Below are 23354 nucleotides of genomic sequence, written 5' to 3'. Positions count from 1 at the left end.
GCTACCACAGAATGCCTGAATATTATGAAATACACATGACAGTTTGAAGACAACAAAGAATGATCTAACCTGAAATGTCAATAATGCCAAAGTTGAGAACCCCTGCTCAAAACATTTAAAAACAGTTCTGTGTCTTATTTTTCTCCTAAAAAGTGGACAGCATAATAGTATCTATTGTTACAAGGATTAAATTAGTACATGAAAAGTACGTAGAAGGAGACAGCACTGTAAATGTTTATTAAAACTTTCAATATTATTATCAACATTGTCTTCAATATTTCATGAATGTAACACCAATTTAATGTTTTTTGCACTATATTTATAAATAATATAATTATAGATATTAAACTGAAACTTGTACATATGAATTCTTTTTTTTTTTTTTTTTTTTTTTTTGAGACGGAGTCTCGCTCTGTCGCCCATGCTGGAGTGCAGTGGCGCGATCTCGGCTCACTGCAAGCTCCGCCTCCCGGGTTCACGCCATTCTCCTGCCTCAGCCTCCCGAGTAGCTGGGACTACAGGCGCCCACAACCGCGCCTGGCTAATTTTTTGTATTTTTAGTAGAGACAGGGTTTCACCGTGGTCTCGATCTCCTGACCTTGTGATCCGCCCGCCTCGGCCTCCCAAAGCGCTGGGATTACAGGCGTGAGCCACCGCGCCCGGCCACATATGAATTATTCTTAACTTGAGGTCTCACGTTAAAATTTGTATCAAAATACAGTAGCTATATTGGTATTTTTTTGAACTAAGTACCATCTTTTACTGTCTAGGTTCAAACTCTGACCTTTTAGAAGCCAAACATCAAATATAAACTTAAAAAAACGCTTCTTAAAAAAATCATGGGCTACAACTGTGTGACTCAGTGGGTAGTGTTTCACGCAGACTAAATTATTTAGGCAATACAAGTTAAGCTTTGTTTTAAAAGTTGACTTATTTTCTTTTGGAACAATTCTACACTAACCAGAAAGTGTGAGAATGTTCTCAGTGTTACCTTCTGCAAAACACAATTCCTAAAATAACAAAAGATGTCATACAATGGTACTTCCTATAGCCCTCTTATAGTAGAAAAAAATAACTACAAATGTGACTTTTTTGTAAAACTGTATTTTACTTTTTAATATAATTTCCCTGGTATAATGAAATACATTCTTGATTTTCATATATGTTTTTCCTCCAGAAATTAAAAACCAGCAACAATCTTGAGAATAAAAGATCTCAAATCAATAGATGGCTTGGCAAAAATCATCATCACAGTATGAAAAATCAGGAAGTGACTCAAGTGTAGGGGAAAAAATCAAATTTCACTTTAGAAGCTAAATTACCTGCACAATTTTCTAACCAAAGCTGTGTAATTTTAATTCACTGTGTTTGGAGCTGCCTCTCTATGACTTGCTGTTGAGAGAGTGGTAGAAAGAAACTCAAATATGTCACATTAATCAATTCTATTCTTTAGTATTTTTCCTGATGTTTATAACCTTTTTGAGAAAAGAGACAACCTGCTGAAAAAGATAGAAGTATGATCAAGCAGAAGCATTAGCTTTACATAACAGTCCATTTAGATGAGTGTCTCTAACTGTGCATTTAACCACCCACAGGTGAAAGTGCTATGCTTATCTTCCTTAATTCAGACTGGTCTGTACATGCACATGGTAAGCATCTCTTCTTGTTTAAAATGTGCACTAAAATTTAGGCCTCTATACTTTTAAGAAGAAAATGATTTGAACAGAATTCAAGAAATAAAGGTTCTAAAACTTAATCCATCCTTTTTTATATTTGAACACAAATATTTTATCGGGTTTGAGAAATACATCATCAGGATGGGGGCAAAATAATGTTCTTAATGCTTGGTAAGAAAGTAGACCAATTGATTTAATACTCAGGGATATTAAAAAGAGGGAGCATTCGGTTGGCTGGAATTTAGAGAAACACAGATGGAGTTTTGTTATTTTTTCCTCCCTTACAGGAAGCCTTTTATTTTTCAACATAATTAATGGTGGAATTTTCTGAATATGCATTTGCTGTCACTTTTAAAAGTATAGCCTAATTGAATATCTGTGTGGTAAAAATATACAAGGAAAGCATGAATAAATCCAGTATGTAATATTATATCCCTGCTAAGAATAGCATTCCAAGACTTTATTCCTTATGATAAACAGCTTTCCTGAAGACTAATATATTCCAATGAAGACACTTACAGAAAACTATACTATTAAGACAAATCTGTTTTGTAAGGAAAAGAGCAATTTCCAATTGTAAAATAGGATATTCATCGTCAGTATATGATGCCCACAAATGAACCCTTGATTTATTCTAAAATGTTAATTGAAACTTTATTTCTAAACAGCAATAATGTATCCTGCTATATATCTAAATATAATGCCAAAAAAATTGCCTCAAACAATGACATAAGCATTGTATAACATTATTTAGCCTAATATTTAACTGTTGTGACTGATATTTAGACTGAATTGATAGCAACAATTAATGGGTCCAGGACAGTGCTAGCTGAAATATGATATCTTTGGTTAACTGATGGGCACTTGTTCTTGCTGACACTTTTCTATACATAAAGCTGCTTTGGAAGAGAGAGAGCTCTCAAATGTGGTTTTCACGACTGAATTTAACAGTTTCTCCAGAAAATATTCATCACTAGGTGGGGTTCCTTGAAAAAAGAAATTAACAGGATTCAGGATTAGTATCACAAATTCCCAAGTAAGGTCCAACCCATTGTACTGATAACCTATGGAGCAAGAATTTTCTAGGAGGTAAGGGAAGTCATAATTCTCACCAGAAGGAAAACCTGCAGAAAATAAGCCATTTGTAATGTGTATATAGGTATGATTACCAAATTGTAGTCTATTTGATTAAATCAAATCAGTAAAGAAATATATCAAATTGGTAATTTCAGTTAATCAACAATCCTATTAAGGTACAAGAGAAATTTAGAGGCTGCCTAGATCTTATTTTTGTCTCCACTGTCTCAATGAAGTTGCCTCGATTGACATCATAAAGATGTCAATTTCATGGCACACTATTTAATAAACATAAAAATAATAAACTGAGATCCAATATGTGGAGGATGAATTTTACCTCCAGCACTTGAATAACAAAGATAGTGAGGCCCAATTACTCAACAATGAATACAAAGCACCTCATCTATGCATAGCATTTTCTGATAGGCATAAAATATGCCCAGTACATATCAAGGTATAAATTGTGGTTCTGACATGCCAATAATTTATTGCTCCCTCTATGTTCTGAGGCAAATGAACAAATAACTCTTTAATACAAATAACAATGAAGTAAATTCAAATAGCTTATTTTCCTCAGAATGTAACAATGTTCCCATATCCATTACTTCATTTACAATTCACCAATAGCATCCTTATCTGGAATGCAGATGGAGGTACTATTATTCAGAGTGTTATAGTGAAGTGTCTGCTAAAAAAATACTCATCTGTACACTCATCTACCCAATTTGAATGTGTGAACACTGGCTTTCATGAATATGTAGGGCAAAGCTCAAATATCCCTGAAAACAGCCACTTTCACATTTCTTTAATGTTCTTTCCCAATTGATGCCCTAGGCTATTACAAAAAGTGACCATAAATCAGCTGTCTGCTTGGGAAAAAGGCAGACTTGAAAGCCATTCAATTTTCTTCAAATTTTTTTCAGCTGTTTAAAATGTATGCAATGGTTCCAGAACCATTAAAGTGGGCTTGACTATAAGAACTCTGCCATGGTAAAGAAATCACATCTTACTCAATCTAACGTTCATTTTTATGTACATTTGATACTGGTTCTCCCAGCAGGCAAAACTCAAAGGAAAATATAGGAATGTGGAAATAATGTCATAGAAATACACTTTAATTAAATTATGGGGAAAAGAAGAAGACTGAATTTTTGAGTAATCAAAAAATAACATCATTTTAGCAATCTTATTAAAAATAGAAAACCTACAAATAAGAAACCTGCCATTAGGGAACCTGAAATTAAATTTATGTTTAAAAATATGCTTTTTACTATTTCTTCATGCTACTGATGACTTCTATGCTCATATTGCATTTCCATTTTTAGCCAAGGCAATATAGGAGGACTGGCAAAATAAATTAATATGAAGTTTAAACTTTCAGGAAGCCATGGAACAGCCTATTTTTCTGAATTCTCACTAATTAGAATTTGGGAATGTCAGACCTCCGAAGACTGCTGGTAATGGAGTAGAGGTACTGAGTGAGTGAGCGACTGTGTTTCCCATCTCTTTGTTTCGCTTTTGGACAAAGCACCTTCTGAAATAATTTTGGCCATTTCCAAATTAAGTAAATACTGAAAGATGTTTACAAATGTAAATTTAGGCTTCTAGCTGTATCAATATGAATATCTAGTCTTATGATGGATTAGTCACGCAGGTTGAAATGAAAAGTAGGGTTCTAGCTGTATCAACATGAATATCTAGTCCTATTAATGGATTGATGGACTAATAAATAGATTAATTAGTCACACAAGTTGAAATCAAAATCCTTTTTGGTAAAAGGCCAAAATAAAAACAGACTTCATGATTGTAAAATGCCCATGATGGATAATTTCAACTAGCATGACTCCAAATCCAAGCTTTCATTGTTGTCATGCTACGGAATGAAAACATGTTTTAGTTAAGCAGTCATATATCTTTTTGTACTGAGTCAGATCTTAAAGACCATTAATCTAAGCTCTTCATTTTACATGTTGGGAAAATGAAGCTAGAAAATTTTAATTGGCCACAGTTATACTGCTAGTTAACGGCAAATCTGTGAGATTATCTGACCCCCAGTAGATTGTTTTTCTATTATCCCAGATGACTTCTACCTATCCATTCATCTATCTGTCCATCCATCCATCCATCCATCCATCCATCCATCCATCCATCCATCTAAAACCATCTTGCTCTTTAATGAATTTGATGTGATTTACAAAGGTACGTGATAAAATAAACTTAAAGTAAGTGAAAAGGATGCAAAGGTAGAGTACTGGATTTTAGATAAGTAACCATTAAAATCATCCTGAAGAAATACACACAGACAGGAGGTGCATATCCACAGCTTCTGCACCATTTGATATGGCAGCACATCACATAACACTAAAAGGGGAGCACAATTAATGCTAGAGTTCAAATTTTAAAAATCCAATTACAGAAATTCAAATATTGACACAAGTTATTTTGAAATGGAGTTAACCGAGAAAGTTTTTTATTTATTCGTGAAAATCTTTTCTTAAATTATTGTTTTAAAGCCCTTAAATACCATGCCCTCAGTCTCTGTACCCAAATGCATAACTAATTTTCCGGTGACAAAAAGAAAATGCAAATTATTGAATCTTTTTCTGTCTTTTTATCCCTTTGACTTAGAACACTGCAGGCTATGCTGGCTACAAAATTAACTCAATGAACTCCCTCCTCTCTTCTCATTAAGCCACTGATGAAAATCCTTCCAACTTCCAAGGTCTCTCTCTTATTAACTACTGTCTTCACAACATAAGTGCTAATGAGATATTCATCTTTGTTTCTCTCACACAACAATCATTAGAGTTCTGTCAGATTATTTCTTATTACATCGTAGGAATAAATACATGGAAGTGATCATTTATTAGCCATTTTGGTAGTTTCTCCAGAAACAATCTAAACATGTATTGATCAAGTCAGTCTTTTTGACACAATGACCTTAGAAGTGAAGGTTCAATATCAAAGATGTAGAAGGAGCCATATTTACCTTTGGAAAAGCAGCCAGTTATAAAAAACATTTCTCTGCTACTGGGTAGTACTATGACCAGTGTCACCTTGATAAGTTTTAACTTGGGGATATATGAGAACTTCCATCCCACACAATGCTTGGAGTATAGAACAGCAAGAAGTATGGATATGGCTGGAAATAATGATGACGCAGTTAACAGAAAGTGCATTTTCTGATTTTGATTTGATTCATGAGTTGAATACATGCAAGGATCAGGACTGCATGCCCCCAAATAAGCCAATATCTGAGTAGCATCTCTATGTTTCTATCTATCCAGTGGTGATTGAGAATAAACATTATCTGGCTGAGATATCACAATGTTATCTTGTTCGTGCGCTAGGAGGATCCAGTGTCTTCTAGTTCTAGTTCAACTGGAACTACAAGCTTCTATACTTGACTACTTCATTCCTTATGGTGCACATTGGCTCATTAATACATATTTAAGACGTTGTACTACTGAAACACCTTAGTTTAATTTATACTACGGTGACCAATAATGAAAAATAACTACTACTCCAGAATTCGAGTCTCAGTCCTAGTTTTCATGAGCAGTACACATCATCTTGGACTGGTTTCTGTGTTCTAAACATGACATATGAATATATATATATATATAATTATATATATATACACACACACATATTTAAATACATATATTTATATATGTAATTATTTGTGTCTCACAGGATGTTAAGGGAGTCAAATTTGATATGTGTGAAGACATTTTGGAAAGTATAAAAGTGCCCACGATGCAGTGTTTATATAAATTATTATTATAGAAAATACACTGACACAGGGAGGGGAACATCACACAACAAGACCTGTCAGGGTGCTGGGGACAAGGGGAGGGAGAGCATTAGGACAAATACCTAATTCATGCGAGGTTTAAAACCTAGATGACAGAATGATAGGTGCAGCAAACCACCATGGCACATCTACACCTATGTAACAAGCCTACATATTCTGCATGTGCATCCCAGAACTTAAGGTAAAATAAAAAAATTATAACTAATAATTTTTGGCCCTCACATGATGCTGCAAAGGAGAGCTCCGGATAGTGCTTGAAGAGTGCAACCAAATGTCCATTTACCTTAATACATTTTATTTTAATGTCCTGAAATCCTCTTGTCCCTCAGTTGAATAGGATCTGTATCTCTCACTTACACTAGCCCCTCACATAGATGCTGTTCTTGGGCTGCTTCCTATTATGCCAGTATTTAGTTAATTTTGGTATTCCTTATTTAGGGCATATGTGTGGATCTCACTGGTAACCTACAAAGTAGGCAGCACCAATCTATGTGGGGCACTATGATTACCTTTTCTCCAATCCAGATCTCCTGGAGAGCTTAGTGCACAGACTCAGGGATACTTGAGCTCTCTCTAAATTCCAAGTTCTATTCATTAGATTGTGAGAACCTGATTTATTTTATCACTGCATCCAGAATTTACCACTCTGTTATATCTACAGCATATAAATGTCAGATAAACAGGAAAAAACAGACCACTTAGCAAACAATGCTAATTAAAGTAGAGAAAGAGAGAGAAAGAGAGAGAGAAAAAGGGAGAGGGAGAGAGAAAAAGACTGATTCTCTAAGTGTAATTCATGCATGACAATGCTCCTTACAATAGGAGTGGTTGTATTTGTAGTTATAATATGACATTGCCTATGGTTTGTATTCTACATGGATTAATAATACGCCTATCAACTCCTCTTAAGACAATGAGCAGTCTCTTCTTAGTGCATTAGAATAGTGGGAGTAATTGCCTTTCGAAATCATCTTGAAATCTCAAAGTATGAAGGCTGCTTAGTGATATGTATTATTTTATTTCATATGCTCCTTTTGGGTAGAGTTTATGTTTTATGCCCCCAGGGCATCTATACAGAAATTCAGTAGAGTTGATTTAAAATGACATAATCACTCAAAAACCTGGCTTATATTCTTAAAGCATCTGCATGAATAAAAGGATTTTTTGAAAACAATTAGACTTGAAAAATAATCATTATGAAAATACAATTTAGTTAAAAGTGAGGGATTCATCTTGTTAAAAATAGAAGAAATATTATACATGACACTTGAATTTACTAGAATCATCACATTTTAAATAATCTTATTCTTGACGGTCATCCCCTGTAAGCTGACTACATTTTTTGTTATGAGAAAGGTATGATTGTCACAATTGCTCATTCATACCAACTAATTAAATCTCAATATAAAAGTGAGCAAGTATAGATTATTTTCTAGGAATACAGTTCCTAAGAGTGGGAGATGAGAATTGCGGCAAAATAACACTTTTTCAAAGATTTTATCTGCCTTATAACATCTCTAGAAGTGACAATGAAACTTTCTAACTGGCTTCCACATTTTTTGCCCCATGGCTGGAAATGTATGGTAGAGAAATAGCAAAAAGTGACATTATCTTTAACTGAAAGAGAGAATGACTGAAGGTTAGAAGGAAGGCAAAGCTAAAAATGTCTTGCAATAAGTTGGTCTTCCTGCTTTTATGAAGCATTCCTGTCCTTCGAGAAAGCAGTAAGATAAAGCCTACTCTGTGGAAGGGACTGAGAAAAACATAGTTAACTATCATTTTGCTTTTTTTGGTTTTGTTTTTGTTTTTGTTTTTTTACCTATATAATATTCCTCAACTATCTCTATCTCTTACAAACTCTACTGCAATAGTCTTACATTATAAATGTTTTTACTTAGTTGCAAAAAAAAAAACAACAATAAAAAACAAACAAAAAAAAAGATTCCTTTGTAATGTTTTCCTTCAAAATCTAACTACAGGATGAAAGCTTTATCTTTTTCCTGAAAGATGCCAGCCATAAGATTCACACCAAGAAATACTGCAAGACAGAATGCACTAACCAAATGTATATCTACTGATTCTTCCATTCATTCATTCATTCACCCATTTGTACTCATTTGTTGAATATTTTCATTTAATAAGGGTTACATAGGGAAGGAATAAAAATACAGTATTCTGACTCAGAACATTTAGAATACTGTGGTGGAGCATGCAATCCAATTTCTTTTGGATTTGGAGAGGTAATCTATCGTTTTATAAATTAATCTTTTCCACATGTATTAACTGTTCACACTGTATATTCAAGGTTGCATCCCCAGGGCCTGCCATACTACCTAGCATATAAGAGACAAATATCTGGCCAATGAGTCAGAAATGATTCCAGCCAGTATAATCAGAAAAATAGAAGTGATTTGATAGGAAAAATAAGTCCAACACTATAAATCACCTCATCTTACTGGACAAAACAAAAGTACCTTAGACTTTTACAAAAACATTTCCAAATGCAAGAGATTGACAGAACCAAAGATGCTCTATGTTCTCTGATACTGAGCTATCAGATGATTAGAAAAGGTATCAATTTGAAAAGCAAGAAGAAGCATTGTCATGTTAACTTTTTCGGAAAATGTGACTGCTACCACCATTCATTGTAAGGCAATTGGTGCTCCTTCATTTTTACAACTAATAAATGGTGCCAGTGTTTACTTTTCTCCTTTTCCCTTTGATTTCATTTTTTTCATCTCTTCCTATTTCATTTTTGGTGTTCCAACTCCCAGAGGAGCTACCTCAGGAAATAAGATCTCACATAGCAAGAAAAGTCCAAGGAGCAAATGCTGTTTGACTCTATCCAACACACCGTAGCACCTTAGGTCCATGTGTAAATTTAGGGAAGAGAATTACATGCTCTCTTCCAGTTATTATTATATGATTCCATAAGTCAAAGAAATCTGGAAATGTTTCTGTGAGTAGAAATTTGTGATAAAGGAGATAGTCTTTTTTACTCTGCCAAAATACTTTTTGGTACAAGGAACGTGCCCTGTATATAACTGTTGATTCAATTTGAGATATCATGAGCCCTGACACTTGACTTCGAGTTCTCCAATTTAAGTTACTAAGCTGCCTACATTCTATCAGGATAATTTGCCATATAATCATGAATGGGTGGGGGAAATTGGCAGCTTTTAATAGTTCTCAAAGGTAGTTCCTAAGAGAGGTGAGTTGGAACTGATGAAATTGAGATAGATGCTAAGTGACCAGGCATCCCTGCTTTGAATTTTAAAGGGAAATTCAGTGTGTAACAAATGCAGGCTCTCTATGAGCAGCAAGTTGATTTTTCCACTATTGAGCATGGAAGAAGCATGAATGTTGTAGCTGAACAGACTGGACTTAAATCCCACCTCTGCCACTTACTAGCTGTGTAACCCTGGGCGAATTCCCCAACTTCTCTGTATTACTTTCTATGTAAAAGTGAAGTTATTTACACCTATTTTGCATGAGTATTATATGTATTACATTATCTAGACCTAGATAGGCATACTGTATAGCACAGTAGCTGGTATATGGAAGATATTATCATGAGTATTTATTACATAGATATAACCAGCTTTCAAAATGAATGGCTCTTGTAGATATTTTCACATTATTCTCACTGCAATATGGAAATTAAACTTTATTCCTAGCACTGGACTCCCTAATCTTTAGAGACAAACACTCCCTTCACAAAGAAAGTACACGTTTCTCACCTAAACTCACACATCCCTGTTTAAATATTCTATAAACAGAGAAGATTATATATTTGATAGGACAGTGCTTGTAAAAGCACCTCACAAAAATCACAACATTGTCAGTGTATTGAAGATACAAGGATCGTCTCTTCTCTCTAGCTACACGATGTAATCAAGCATTTGTCAAATCATATTTGGAGGCTCTTTGAATTATGTACTCCAGTTCCCTTTTAGGTAAAGAGAAGGAAACCCTAAACTGGCACTGTCAGGCATGGGTCAGATGTACAGTGTCAAATTACTGCACTGCACTGTTCAGGAGGGACTTAGGAGTCTATCCTAGTCTCCCGGCTCTCCACCCAGTTGGCATCTTACTCCTTCTACTGCTCTTAGTTTCATGTTTGGGTATGGGACAGACAAAAATAACAGCAGGAATAATTTACTACTTTTCCCAAGTTTCTCATATGTGACTTGACTTTTTAAATTCTGCCCTATGTCTTACCGAAATTTTAAGGAAGGCCTTTGAAAAATACTAGGGAATGGTGCCGTCACTCACAGCTGCCAGACTAGAGAGCACTCAGTGGCTGATGCAAAGCCCAGTAAAATCCAACTGAAGAACACAAGTGCAGAAACAGGACAAGAATTTTGCTAATTGTCTTGAGAACCAGGAGCTTCATTAGAGAACTTGCCTTTGTGCACGTATTTCATGAGATGGGATCTGCTGCTGAACTCTTCCTGCAGGTATTTCAGTGTTTTATTTAGTTATGATATTGCCTAATGACCTCTTTTTTTTGGGTCCACTATTCAGATTTTGGTCATTTAAAAAGTTGTTATAAATAAACATCACTTAAAAAACATTTAGATTTCTAAATGATTAAACATATCCTCTCTTGGATAGCTTTCCTCTCGCCAGCCTTGCATTTACAGTCTGTCTCACTCAATGCTGACATGTTTCATTGCAGTTGTTATCATGCCTCTGCCATCTGGGTTTGTCCTTTTCCTTCCCGCACATCTCTGCAATCCCCACCTGCCCTCTTCCCTTCATTATCATTGCTTAGATGCCTACTAAGTAAGGACAAGAAAGAAGGCTACTCAACATAAATATACCTTTTATCATCATGATAACTTATATAGGTGTAGCTCTTTAAAAAGATAGTTCAGAAGACAAACTTTTCTTGATGATTTGGTGTCATGTTTATGAGCACGAGGCTGGAAACACAGTAGTGATCTCAAAGAGTATCGCTGACTATTCCCCATAGGTGCCCAAGGTGCTTGTTTACTTTTTAGTCTATGAAAGCTCAATCTAGTTTTTGTCTTTTGTCAGCCTTTATAGACCTCTTTCTTTCTTTCAGTTTGCCCCTTCAGATCTGCTTTGAGCTGGAAATCCAGATAATCAAGGTTCTCTATCTTGAGAGATGAGAAATCGGCTATAAGGCAAAGGATGTCAGACAGGTTCTCAAATGAGAAAGCCCAGGTGCATGAGAGCACTCAGTCAAGGCTGATGGCTTCAGATACACAGGATCTGTTAGTTTCTTCCAAATGCAAAGTTCTTCATGAAGGTAGTACATTTATTTGTAAGTGACTCTCCCAGTAATATTTTCACTATGATAATTTTCAAATGGGCTTTTCTTATTTTATTGAATCCAAGAATCCTTATTGAAAGAAGGTTCCACATTTCTAAATTTCTATTTTCCAAGATCTATTCAAACAGAAGCCAAGCCTCCTTTTGTGTTCCATTGAGTTGGCTGGAAGGGAAATAAAGATGAAGTAATATAATAAGGAAGGTGGCTATCTTACTGTCATTGACTACTTTGCTACCTGAAAGACTTGAAGGTACACTGGTTTCTATTTTTTGGTAGAACCTGATGCAGCCATACAGGCATCTAGCTATATCTATCCAGAGTGGGTGATTCACCTGGTGTACCCTGAAGAGACGGAGAGATGTGCTCCATGGTAGCATCTTTTTGGTTTCCTAGGACCAGTTGTTTGCTTGACAAATTGAGAAGTCCTGGTACAGGTTATGGGACCTTATAATGCTGCTTCCCAGTGATCTGCTGCATAGGCACTGGAGTCAGACATACCCACGTTTAAATCTGGACTCTACTATTTCGAGCTGGTAGAACTTGGGTGACTTATTTAACCTCTCATTTGTAAATGGGAGGGATGCACTGCCAATCTCTGCAGTAGTTGTAGGAATTAAGAAAATCATGACAGATGATATACTTAATACTGTTCCTGGTATGGGATAAATTCAAAATAAATATTGGCTATTATCACCTTCATTATTATTTTATAAGACATGCATATGTTACCTCCGGCATGCTGAAAATAACGTTTCTTAATAAAGTGGGTAAAATCCCAGTATCCTAGCATTCACAAGAGGCAGACAATCCACTTTTGTCCTTGTCTAGCATATTGTGAAGTGGAAGGGGAAAGAGCCAAACAGTGCATGAAGAATGCAAATGTATTTTTTTCCTGAATGTTCTATTTTGCTTTTTGACTTTTAAACTCCACTTTATTTCAAAACACAGTTCCAAGCATTCCAAAGCATTTTTGAATTGGAAAGCCTTCTTTTTTTTGTTTCATAATAAGCTAACTGCAGGTGCAAACTCAAGGGAGACAGACCTTGGAAATTTTAAGTATGTTGCCATGGCAATGGTTTCAAGAATGTGTATGAGTTTCATCTTAGCTCTCAAGCATTCAACCGAGTTCATATGTGGAGGTTCAAATCACGAGGCACACAATGTTTGCCACTCATTGTGTCTTGAAAGGTTTGGAAATAACTGTCTGTGTTGCTTATAGCAACCAGAAACCACAAAATTCTATTTATTTATTTATTTATTTATGCAAATATAGAGATCCAGTCATTCATATCTGCTCTTAGGTGGCCTATCTCACCAGTTTGGCTACTCTAAGAGAAGCAGTACACATAAATCCAACAATAATCATTTTCACCATTGTTGCAAACACAGTTGTACTCCCAATATGGAATAGCTATAAAAATGTTCTACTGAATATCACATTAATTTCCTCATCCAAATTTGACAGATCCTCCAAGAAGCACGATAATTATTCAAAGATACTGCATTAAAGCAAAATTTCAGTCTAATGAATTGTGGAGGATCTCCTTAAAAGTATCGCATCTTATAGTGTAGGAAAGAAAGTGAAAGCATACAAGTCCAGTCATTAAATTAACACCACCCACCCCAGAGAAAGCACCAGCACCAGCACTGCCAACAAAAAGACATGCAAAAAACATCATTTTATCATATATCACTACCTCAATGGTTCTTAAATAGTTCAGTTAATGCTTCTAAATTCCAAAACCTGCACAATGAATTCATGCTTCATTGACAAAAGAGGCAATGATTCTTGATAAAAGCATTCTTTTCCCCATAAATGGAATCCACAGCATACTATGCTTGGGAAGGTTTTAAAGCTACCTATTGGGTACAGGAGATAATTATTAACAAATTTTCTTCTAATTACGAGGCTTCTTTTTCATGTAAAATGAGTACCAAACAAATAATATCATTTTTTAAATTAAATAATTGATTAATTAAAATCCAGCAAGAAAAAGCTGGATTTCTAGGGGTGTATGTTCTTCAGGTTTCCTAGCAAAAGCTTTTTGCAAATGATTCATCATGATACAGAATGCCCTACATAAAAACAAGGCCACAGGGGACCCCAGTATCTCCTGCATTTTGTTACTGACAAAACCCTTCACAAAGGCATTATTAGCTACCAAACCCTGGCAGTTACTTAAAATTCACTTTGTTGCTTTAACATTGACCCATCTTCCAAAACACACACACACACACACACACACACACACACACACACAAACACACACACAGTCTCTCAATCTCCCGTACTCCTTGCTGTAACATCTTGTTGATGTACTTTAAGACTGCAGTAGAGCTTCCCTCCACTGACCCTCCATTCTAAGAAGCTTACAGCAATGCTGGAATTAAACAAATGAGAACACAGTAATTAGCTATGCAAACTGTCAACTAGATCTAAAAAGAAAAACAACCCAGAAAACATAACAATCAGCAGTTTCAAGTCCTAACAAGAATCTGCATTGAATTCTCATTTATTTTAAACAAAAATAGATTAGGCCTTTTGAAAAATAGTCAGTGAAATTTCTGTGGAAATAGGACAGATTAGCCTATGGATCTTTACATCTGATTTCTGTGATGCTGATACAGTAGAAAAGTCCAACACTCTTTCCAAATAAATGCTCTTCTACACATTAATAGCCATACTTACTTCCAAAGGTGAGTAGCACCAAAAATATTTCCAAAGCGGATATGAAACAGGTTAGTGGATCAACTTATGTGGTGTAACACCCCAGTTCCCAACTCTCTCCCCACAACCTCATCCTAATCATTTTATCAATGATAACTAAAATATAAAGGGAAACTGTAAGGGAAAAACAATTCTTGAAATATCTGGTGTGGCTGGGTGTGGTGGTACACACCTCTAGTCCCAGTCACCTTGAGGAGGCTGAGGCAGGAGGGTCACTTGACTCCAGCCTGGGCAACACAGTGAGACCCTAACACTAAAAAAAAGAAAAAAGAAAAATATTTGTGTGTTTGTGGTATACGAAGGGGAGGGAATAGGTCTTAAATTCCTTGGGTGGAGAGTACTGATTATATAATTTGTAGCTAAATCTCAGAGTTTCTTCATAGATATCAACCAACTGCCTCCTTACCCTTCAGGAACCATCCTGAGTTCCGATGAAGCAACATGGATTATCTCTATGATGCAGACACTTTGTGTGAATACTAATCTAATGCTTCAATTGACTGTTAAATGTTCTGTTAACCCATTTGCATCCCATAATAGAGATCTGGATTTTTTTTTTAAATTGAGAATTGTAATGACTCTGTAAAAGTTTTGTTGCTTCAAGTCTTTTATCTTTAAACTTGCTGAATAACTGCCTACTTTACAAATTGAGAATGTAATGTGTAATGCCTGAAACTAGTGTAGGACAATAAATAGTAATCTAAGATTTGATAAGAGTTCTATCAGCATTCTAACCCACTGACCTGGGATAAATCACTCCTCATCCTAATATAAGTAGGTTAGAGTAGATGACTTTTCACATCTCCCATGCAATGATGGAGAGTAACGCAAGGGAGTCCTGTGGTAATGGTAGAGGTTAATATCCTGATTGAGGTGGTGGTTACAAGAAGCTACACATGTGATAAAATTGCATAGAAGCCAGGCATGGTGGCTCACGAGGTCAGGAGATCAAGACCATCCTGACTAACATGGTGAAATCCGTTTTTACTAAAAATACAAAAATTAGCCGGGCATGGTGGCAGGCGCCTGTAGTCCCAGCTACTAAGGAGGCTGAGGCAGGAGAATTGCTTGAACCTAGGAGGCAGAGGTTGCAGTGAGCTGAGATCATGCCACTGCACTCCAGCTTGGGTGACAGAGCGAGACTCCATCTCAAAAAAACAAAACAAAACAAAACAAACAAAAAACTGCATAGAGCTACACATGCACATATACAAACACAAACACGCAAATGAGTGCATGCATAACTGACAAAATCTGAATAAGCTCTATGATTTGTACCCATATCAACATTCTGGTTTTGATATTGGACTACAGGTAAGAAAGATGTTAACATGGCAACGAGATTGGTTGAGGAGTAGAGGGATCTCCCTGTATCTTCCTGTGCAACATTCTATGAATCTATAATTATTTCAAAGTAGGATGTTTTAGAAATAAATACATACATACATACATAATACATACATACATAAGTAAAGTAATCTTCTCTTTCATGAAATGGCTTATTGACAGTCAGAGATAAAATGACAATATACAGTTGTCAGCCTGTCATACATACAGTCATACATACAGCCTGATGTTTTATCAATGGAGCAAAATTAATTGGTTACATACAATTTACTTTTCTGCTAAAAACTATAGTTGTTACCTGAAATAACTATTGTTTTTAATGTAGTTACAATATTGACTATTTCACCATTACTCAAGGTAAAGATATTGTCACATGTTATCACTAGTGACACCATTTTTGGCTATTTTTTTGTCACTTATCTCTGAATATTAAATCCTGAAATTAAGACATGAAATAACTAAAAATTTCACCACCAAAAAATTATGTACTTGATTTAAAAGAGAAAATGGTCAGGCATGGTGGCTCATCCCTGTAATACTGGCATCTTGGGAGGCGGAGGCAGGAGGATCACTTGAGCTCAGGAGTTCCAGATCAGCCTGGGCAACATAGCAAGACCTCACATCTACTAAAAAGGAAAAAAAAAAAAATAGCGAAGCTTGGTGGCTTGTGCCTGTAGTCCCAGTGTACTCAGGAGGCTCAGGCAGGAGGAGCCCTTGAGCCCAGGATATGGAGACAGCAGTGAGCGATGATCATGAAACTACACTCAGCCTGGGCAACAAAGTGAGAGCACGTCTCTAAATAAATAAATAAGGACATATAGTAAAAAAAGAAAATGAAAACAAAATGCAAATAAAATGAAACTGACAAAACAGGAAATATCAGGGATTCACTAAAAATTAATTTTCCATTATTTATATCCTGAGGATGCTGCCATTTCTGCCCAATTAGCTACCCCTACAATGTGTAATCTTATTTTTCAGTCCTCAAATCCTGCAGAATCCTTATTTATCTGAGAATTCAATTGTGCTCAACATGCTTTCTTTTAATGTCACAGAATTCAGTGAATTTTCCTGACTTCCATGTGGTCTAAAAATAATGGCTAGTGACTTAGAAGTTTTATTGCTATGTATTGCCTTCAAAATTTGTCTTTCAAGTGACAGGAATGGGGCAGAAAAAAGACAGTAGATGCCACTAGCAGAGTTCTGGTGTAGGCAAAATAGAAGAAAAGAGGCAAAGCAAATGGAAAATAAGAAGGAGAATGAGCAGAAGGAAGGAGAAAAGCTAAGAAAGGAGTTCCTCCACCTATGTTTGGGTGGTGGCAGAGTGTCTCTGTCCATTTTACAAGTGACATCTACGATACAGCTATTTCATATTTAGGAAAGTAGAATGAATCTCTCACGCAATGAGATGTGAAATAAGTCTTGATTACAGTATTCTAGAAAGCGGCTTAAGAGAAAAGAAGCAAAAGACTTTACTCCTCATAAATACCAAACCTTCAGACACAGAACAGAAATGTGCAGTTAGAAGATCCCTCCCATCCCCATCCTTGAACATCTTTCACCAAACAAAACAGGGTAAAACAAACTCAGGCAGTTTCTCAATTACCTTCATTAAAATGTCTAAGAATGGTGAATTAAATGACGAATCCCTTTCAGAATCCATTAATACTTTTTCCAGAGCTAATACTATCAGTAAATTTTAAATAGTGGGAGGAATTATTAGAAAAGAATAAAATATTTAACAGATGCTGAATCGGTCACGTGTTCCAGAGCTGCTGTAACATAACCAGGCCTCTAGTTTATGTGTCCATAATGAAAACAGCTGGCTGAGAAGTTATGAGGCCACACCTCACCACACCTCATTCTCACCCTGCTCTCTCCCGAGTCCCACAGAGGCACAATACAGTTCTAAAGCTTTGAAGTCTGAAGTTCAGGGAATGCTTTAAAGATGAAGTGTTTGAGCTAACTATTTTCTGGAAGCCAAATCTATCATTATAAGATTACATTAAAAGCTACACTTCTACTGTACATATCAATTTATGCTCCAAACTGCTGGTTTCCCAGAACATCCATTGAATCCTGGTGGGAGGTAAATAGTTTCTGTTTAGATTTTGACAGAAAATTAAAATTTTAAATGTAATCACTGCATGCATCTTCCATATATTAAGAAGTCTTTGGTGGCTCACACCTGTAATCCCAGCACTTTGGGAGGATGAGGCAGATGGATTACCCGAGGTCAGGAGTTGGAGAGCAGCCTGGCCAATATGGTGCAACCCCGTCTCTACTAAAACTACAAAAAATTAGCCAGGTGTGGTGGCGTGCACCTGTAATGCCAGCTACTCAGGAGGCTGAGGCGGGAGAATTGCTTGAACTAGGGAGGTGGAGGTTGCAGTGAGCCGAGATCACGCCATTGTACTCCAGCAAAAAAGCCAGGCATGGAGTGGCTCACATCTGTAATCCCAGCACTTTGGGAGGCTAAGGCGGGTGGACTGCCTGAGGCCAGGAGTTTGAGACCAGCCTGGCCAAGATGGTGAAACCACGTCTTTACTAAAAATACAAAAAATTAGCTGGACATGGTGGCGGGTGCCTGTAATCCCAGCTACTAGGGAGGCTGAGGCAGGAGAATCGCTTGAACCCGGGAGGTGGAGGTTGCAGTAAGCCAAGATTGTGCCACTGCACTCCAGTCTGGGCAACAAAAGCAAAAGTCCATCTCAAAAAATAAATAAATAAAATAAAATTTAAAAGTCTTGAAATGATAAATGTCCAAGTGCTTTATTTTACTTTATTTTTTGAGATGAGGGTCTCACTCTGTCACCCAGTCTGGAGTGCAGTGGTGCAATATCAGATCACTGCAACCTCCATCTCCTGGGCTCAAGTGATTCTCCCACTTCAGCCCCCTGACAGGTGCGCACCACCGTGCCTGGCTATTTTTTGTATTTTTGGTAGAGACAGGGTTTCGCCATGTTTCCCAGGCTGGTCTCAAACTCCTGAGCTCAAACCTGCCTTGGCCTACCAAAGTGCTGGGATTAAAGGCATGAGTCACTATGTCCGGTTTCAAAGTTCTAATTATGTTTCCTTGTGTCTAGGAACAACTTTTTTCTGCCTAAGGTTTCTAATTATTATAGATGCAAGCAAGCTATATAATCTTTTCTTTTCTTTTTTTTTTTTTTTTTTTTTTTTTTGAGACAGAGGGTGCCTCTGTCTTCCAGGTTGGAGTGCAATGGGGACATCTTGGCCCACTACAATCTCCAACTCCCAGGTTCAAACAATTCTCCTCCCTCAGCCCCTCAAGTAGCTAGGTTTACAGGCGCCCACCACCACACCCAGCTAATTTTTTGTAGTTTTAGTAGAGATGGGGTTTTACCATGTTGGCCAGGCTGGTCTTGAACTCCTGACCCAGGCAATCCACTCGCCTTGGCCTCCCAAAGTGCTGGGATTACAGGTGTGAGCCACCATGCCTGGCCTAAGTTTTTATATACAAATTGTGAACAGCCATAAAAATAATTTGTCCTACACAACTAACCTTTTGTTCCTAATATAGACTTTCTCTTTCACATTTATAGAAAAATGCTTACAACGCCTTTTTCTCAGAGGATCTCATTTGGCAGTTTTGAAATTTATTTTTCCACAAATCTTTATCAGTGGTAAGAATGTTTCTCAGGCTGTGCTGTCAATTGCTTGTGTCACCACTTTCCTTCCCACTTCATTAGGAACCACATTGTACTTTATTTCTTAAAGGAGAATCTGAAACTGATTTGGGGAAGAAGGACTTTTAGTACAGAGCATGCAGCACTCTATCAAATATTTATTGATATAAAGACTAAAAATACACACAGTAGGTACAGCATTCACATGGGCAATTATTTAGCAGATTCAGCTGGTATGATTTTATACCACAGTGGTATTCTTCTCATGAATACCAGAGACAGAATCAAAGTTTCTTGACATTTGGTAATAAACATTTTCACTTACAGTGAATAAGCTTGCTCTCTTGGCATCCATCGTATAAAAAATAGTTTGAAATCATTCCAAATTAGCAAAGCTGGAAGTTTGGAAACACAAGGGGAATGATCAATATAGGCCCCCATACCTTCGTTTTCACTGAAGTGTGACTGCTTTTGAGATACAACACCGAGAAAATTTTCCTCATTTTCAAGATGAAGAGATGTTATTTCTTTCCATTGTGTTTCTGGGATTTGAAATGAGCGTCTGTATTCTTCATTATGGAAATGGAAAATGAGTTTGCCCTATAATTAATGCTAGATGTGACAATTTTTCTGGCACTGTCTTCAAAATAAAAATTTTCAAGATGACAATCTCATAAGAAAATCTCAGATGCAGATTCATCTCAAAATCCAGGTGAGATAATTCAACAAAATGAAAAATAGCCTGTTTATAAGACCAATGTTCTTTAAAATGTTTCTTTTTTTTTTTAAAGGAAACACATTTATTCACACTCCAAAATCATGAAATGTTAGAGCTGCGAACTCCTCACCTTACAAACAAGAAAATCAAGTGTCAGAAGATTAAGCCATTAAGTCTTCACCAGTAGATGTAGAACTTTCTCCAGTACAATGTCTTCACATAAATCAATTAAAAGAAAATGCTCTAAAATTAGATAAGCTCCAAAGAGTAATCTGTTCACACTGGGACATGTTGAATTTGAAGTGAACTGATAGCAGTTGTAAGGGTAGATCTGAAGTTGAGAAGAGAATTCTGGGCTGGAGATCTTATAGATTTCCCAATGAAACCAAAAGAGAAAAGGAGATTCTGAGACCAACTTCAGAAAAATCCAACATTTAAAAGTTTAGAAAGAAAAAAACAGGTACAAACAAAGAACTGCTTTCCTGTTAATTGTTTTTACTCCTAAAATATTTGATTGAATGTTTCCAAATGGAAATCTGAGGAATCCAGTGAAGAGGATTCTCTTAGGCAATTGGTGGATTCTCTTAGGCAATTTATCGAACCCAGTGATAAATTTCCCAAAGTAGTCTTATAACACTCAGTGGTACCTATGACACAAGAATTGTAAAAGTAAATCACTTTTAAAAAGTAATTCACCTTAAAAAAGTGATTAAAATTAACCAGATGTTAATTTCTTAGCATTGACATACGTACAATGGGTTATAGGACATATTCACATTAGGGAAAAATGAACAAAAAGAGAATTCTCTAAAATACATTTATGACATTTCTAGAATCTCAAATTATTCTGAATTAAAATATTTATTTTTAAAATAAAAAAGTGTGCTGATCTGATTAACTCCCATATATTACATATAAGATGACAAAACTGTGGTATTTATAAATACATTCTCTTTTTAAAAAATGATGCAGATACATTCAACAAAGAAAAAGAAATACAACCACAACCAAAACAAGCAACTTACAAATTCTTCCCCCACTTTTGTTATGTTTATAGACATAAAACATGTATTATCTTTGTTTGAATGACATGTATTTGAAAATGTCCTCCCATTTTAGAGTTTCAAATAAAACAAGCATATACTTTTCTACTTAATCTTTTCAATTTAAACCTTCATATCTCTTCCTGAAGTACTGAAAACAGTAGATGCATCATTTAGGGAATTGCTAGGTAGAGTGAAATAGGCTGGAGTCAGTATTTATTTTGTTATTGCAGGAGAAGCCTTCTGTTTAAAATGACACCTTCTCTTGCAATTGAAATCTTACTATGTGGAAAACTAGAAAGTCAGGAATCTAGAAAACACTTGTTGCAGTGGATGTCTTTAAGAAGTGACCTTAGCTTCCTTTTCTCTAGCTTGAAGTTTTGTAAAGCAATCAAGAGCTATTCAGTTTAATGTATTACACCTAGGTATCATTTCAGTCAGTTTTAATGAATGGTTCACAAAATATCCCATAATTATTCACCATATTTTAAGCTACTTACTGAGAAAATAATAGTATTGATGACCATTCCAGTATCAGGAGTAGATAGTTTATATAATTATTATTACTTATTCAAAATTGTTTCACCTAAGGCCAGATCCTCATTTACTGCCCAGACCTACTCACACTCACCCACAGACTCCATCCCACCAAAAAGAAAAGAAAATTAAGAGCTACCGAAGGAAGTAGAATCAGGCAAAGAATTAATGCTAGAGCAATTTATAAGAATGCTCAATTATACCATAAGGGTCTGAGACAGTTATGCAGTTATGCCAAATGGTCCAATTTACTTTTTCTAAAGAAAAATACTTAGCAACAATGGCTAATTTTAATGAATAAAGAGAATGAATACAAACTAACTATGCAGATGACTTTTCAACCAAAAGTTGCATCCAAGAGTAGCTATTCCCTGCCAAATTTTTGGCTTGCTATATGTACTTTTAAGCCTATTATTTCATATCTACATATTTAGCAATGTTTTATATAGACACACAATTTATACAAATGTTGTAGTCCCACTACAAATCTAAACAGTAGATGATCCACTCAATCTAGCTGTGCTAATGGACAGATGCATGGTATATAACTAAAACAATGATTTTGAAGCCAATGGAGGGTAACTGATCCAAAAAGCACATCTAATCATGCAAACTAATCCAATATGTAGACAGTTCATACATGGAAAATTGAGAATTGACTCCTGAGTCTATACATATGCAACTTCAAAATAAAGCACTTTACAAAAAATCAAAATTATATGCAAAAGGTTTGATTTGACAATAAAATGGTTTTGAAGTCATAATGGCAGCCTTAGTTTTATATATGTAATTATACCTTATTATACATACATTTTATTTTATATAATCTATACATTTGAATAGAAAGTTTTTTTCATTATAGGTAAATTCATTTCACTGGACGACTGATTAGGAAAGACTTTTGTCTTTGATACACTCTCCCATCTGAGTACTAACCAGCGCCAACCCTGCTTAGCTTCTGAGATCAGATGAGACTGGGTGTATTCAGTGTGGTATGGCCATAGACTGCTATATTCCTGTAGAGTTTTCAACTTGAACGATGTTAAGTCAGCCAGGTAATGGCATTTCCCTATACTGTTAAACCTTCACTTTACCCATGACTTTACTATTAAATTTACGCTGTGAACTTATGTAATCATGTTTTTCATCAAAAATCTGAAATAGTCTTAGAGCCAAGATGGTGGAGTCCTACAAAACTGATTACATTTTAATAAAAAAGCAGGGAAACAAAGGTGAGAGCATAGAGACTGCAGACCTGATTTCTTTTGAGAACTGACTTATTTTGGCTCCTCAAAATAATATTCAAGTCATTCCCACCATGATATATAGTTTTTGTCTTTCAAAGTAATGAATACTTAAAGTAATGGAGACTTTAAACAAAAGGCTGTACATTATAGTTATGGGAAAATAGTAAAACAAGTATTTGAATATTTTTTATTCCCATGAAAATGAATTGTAGCTT

The 23354-nt window shown here is 35.8% G+C and overlaps 1 protein-coding gene across 28 annotated transcripts in view; it reads right to left on the bottom strand.

Annotated features, from left to right (window-relative positions):
• Positions 1–23354, bottom strand: part of NRXN1 (neurexin 1) — a 1134455-nt gene that overhangs the window by 31747 nt on the left and 1079354 nt on the right. The window contains exon 1 of one of the 28 annotated variants that reach the window (XM_050753749.1): positions 20038–20334. The exons of the other annotated variants lie outside the window; for them this stretch is intronic. Coding sequence (XP_050609706.1) covers positions 20038–20097 — 60 coding nt within the window. The 5' untranslated portion in view covers positions 20098–20334. Of the gene's footprint in view, positions 1–20037; positions 20335–23354 lie in introns of those variants that run through there. 28 annotated transcript variants of the gene reach the window in all.

This window comes from Macaca thibetana, chromosome 13, assembly GCF_024542745.1.
Source record: "Macaca thibetana thibetana isolate TM-01 chromosome 13, ASM2454274v1, whole genome shotgun sequence".
Taxonomy (NCBI): domain Eukaryota; kingdom Metazoa; phylum Chordata; class Mammalia; order Primates; family Cercopithecidae; genus Macaca; species Macaca thibetana.
This window is presented reverse-complemented; position numbering and strand designations above follow the sequence as displayed.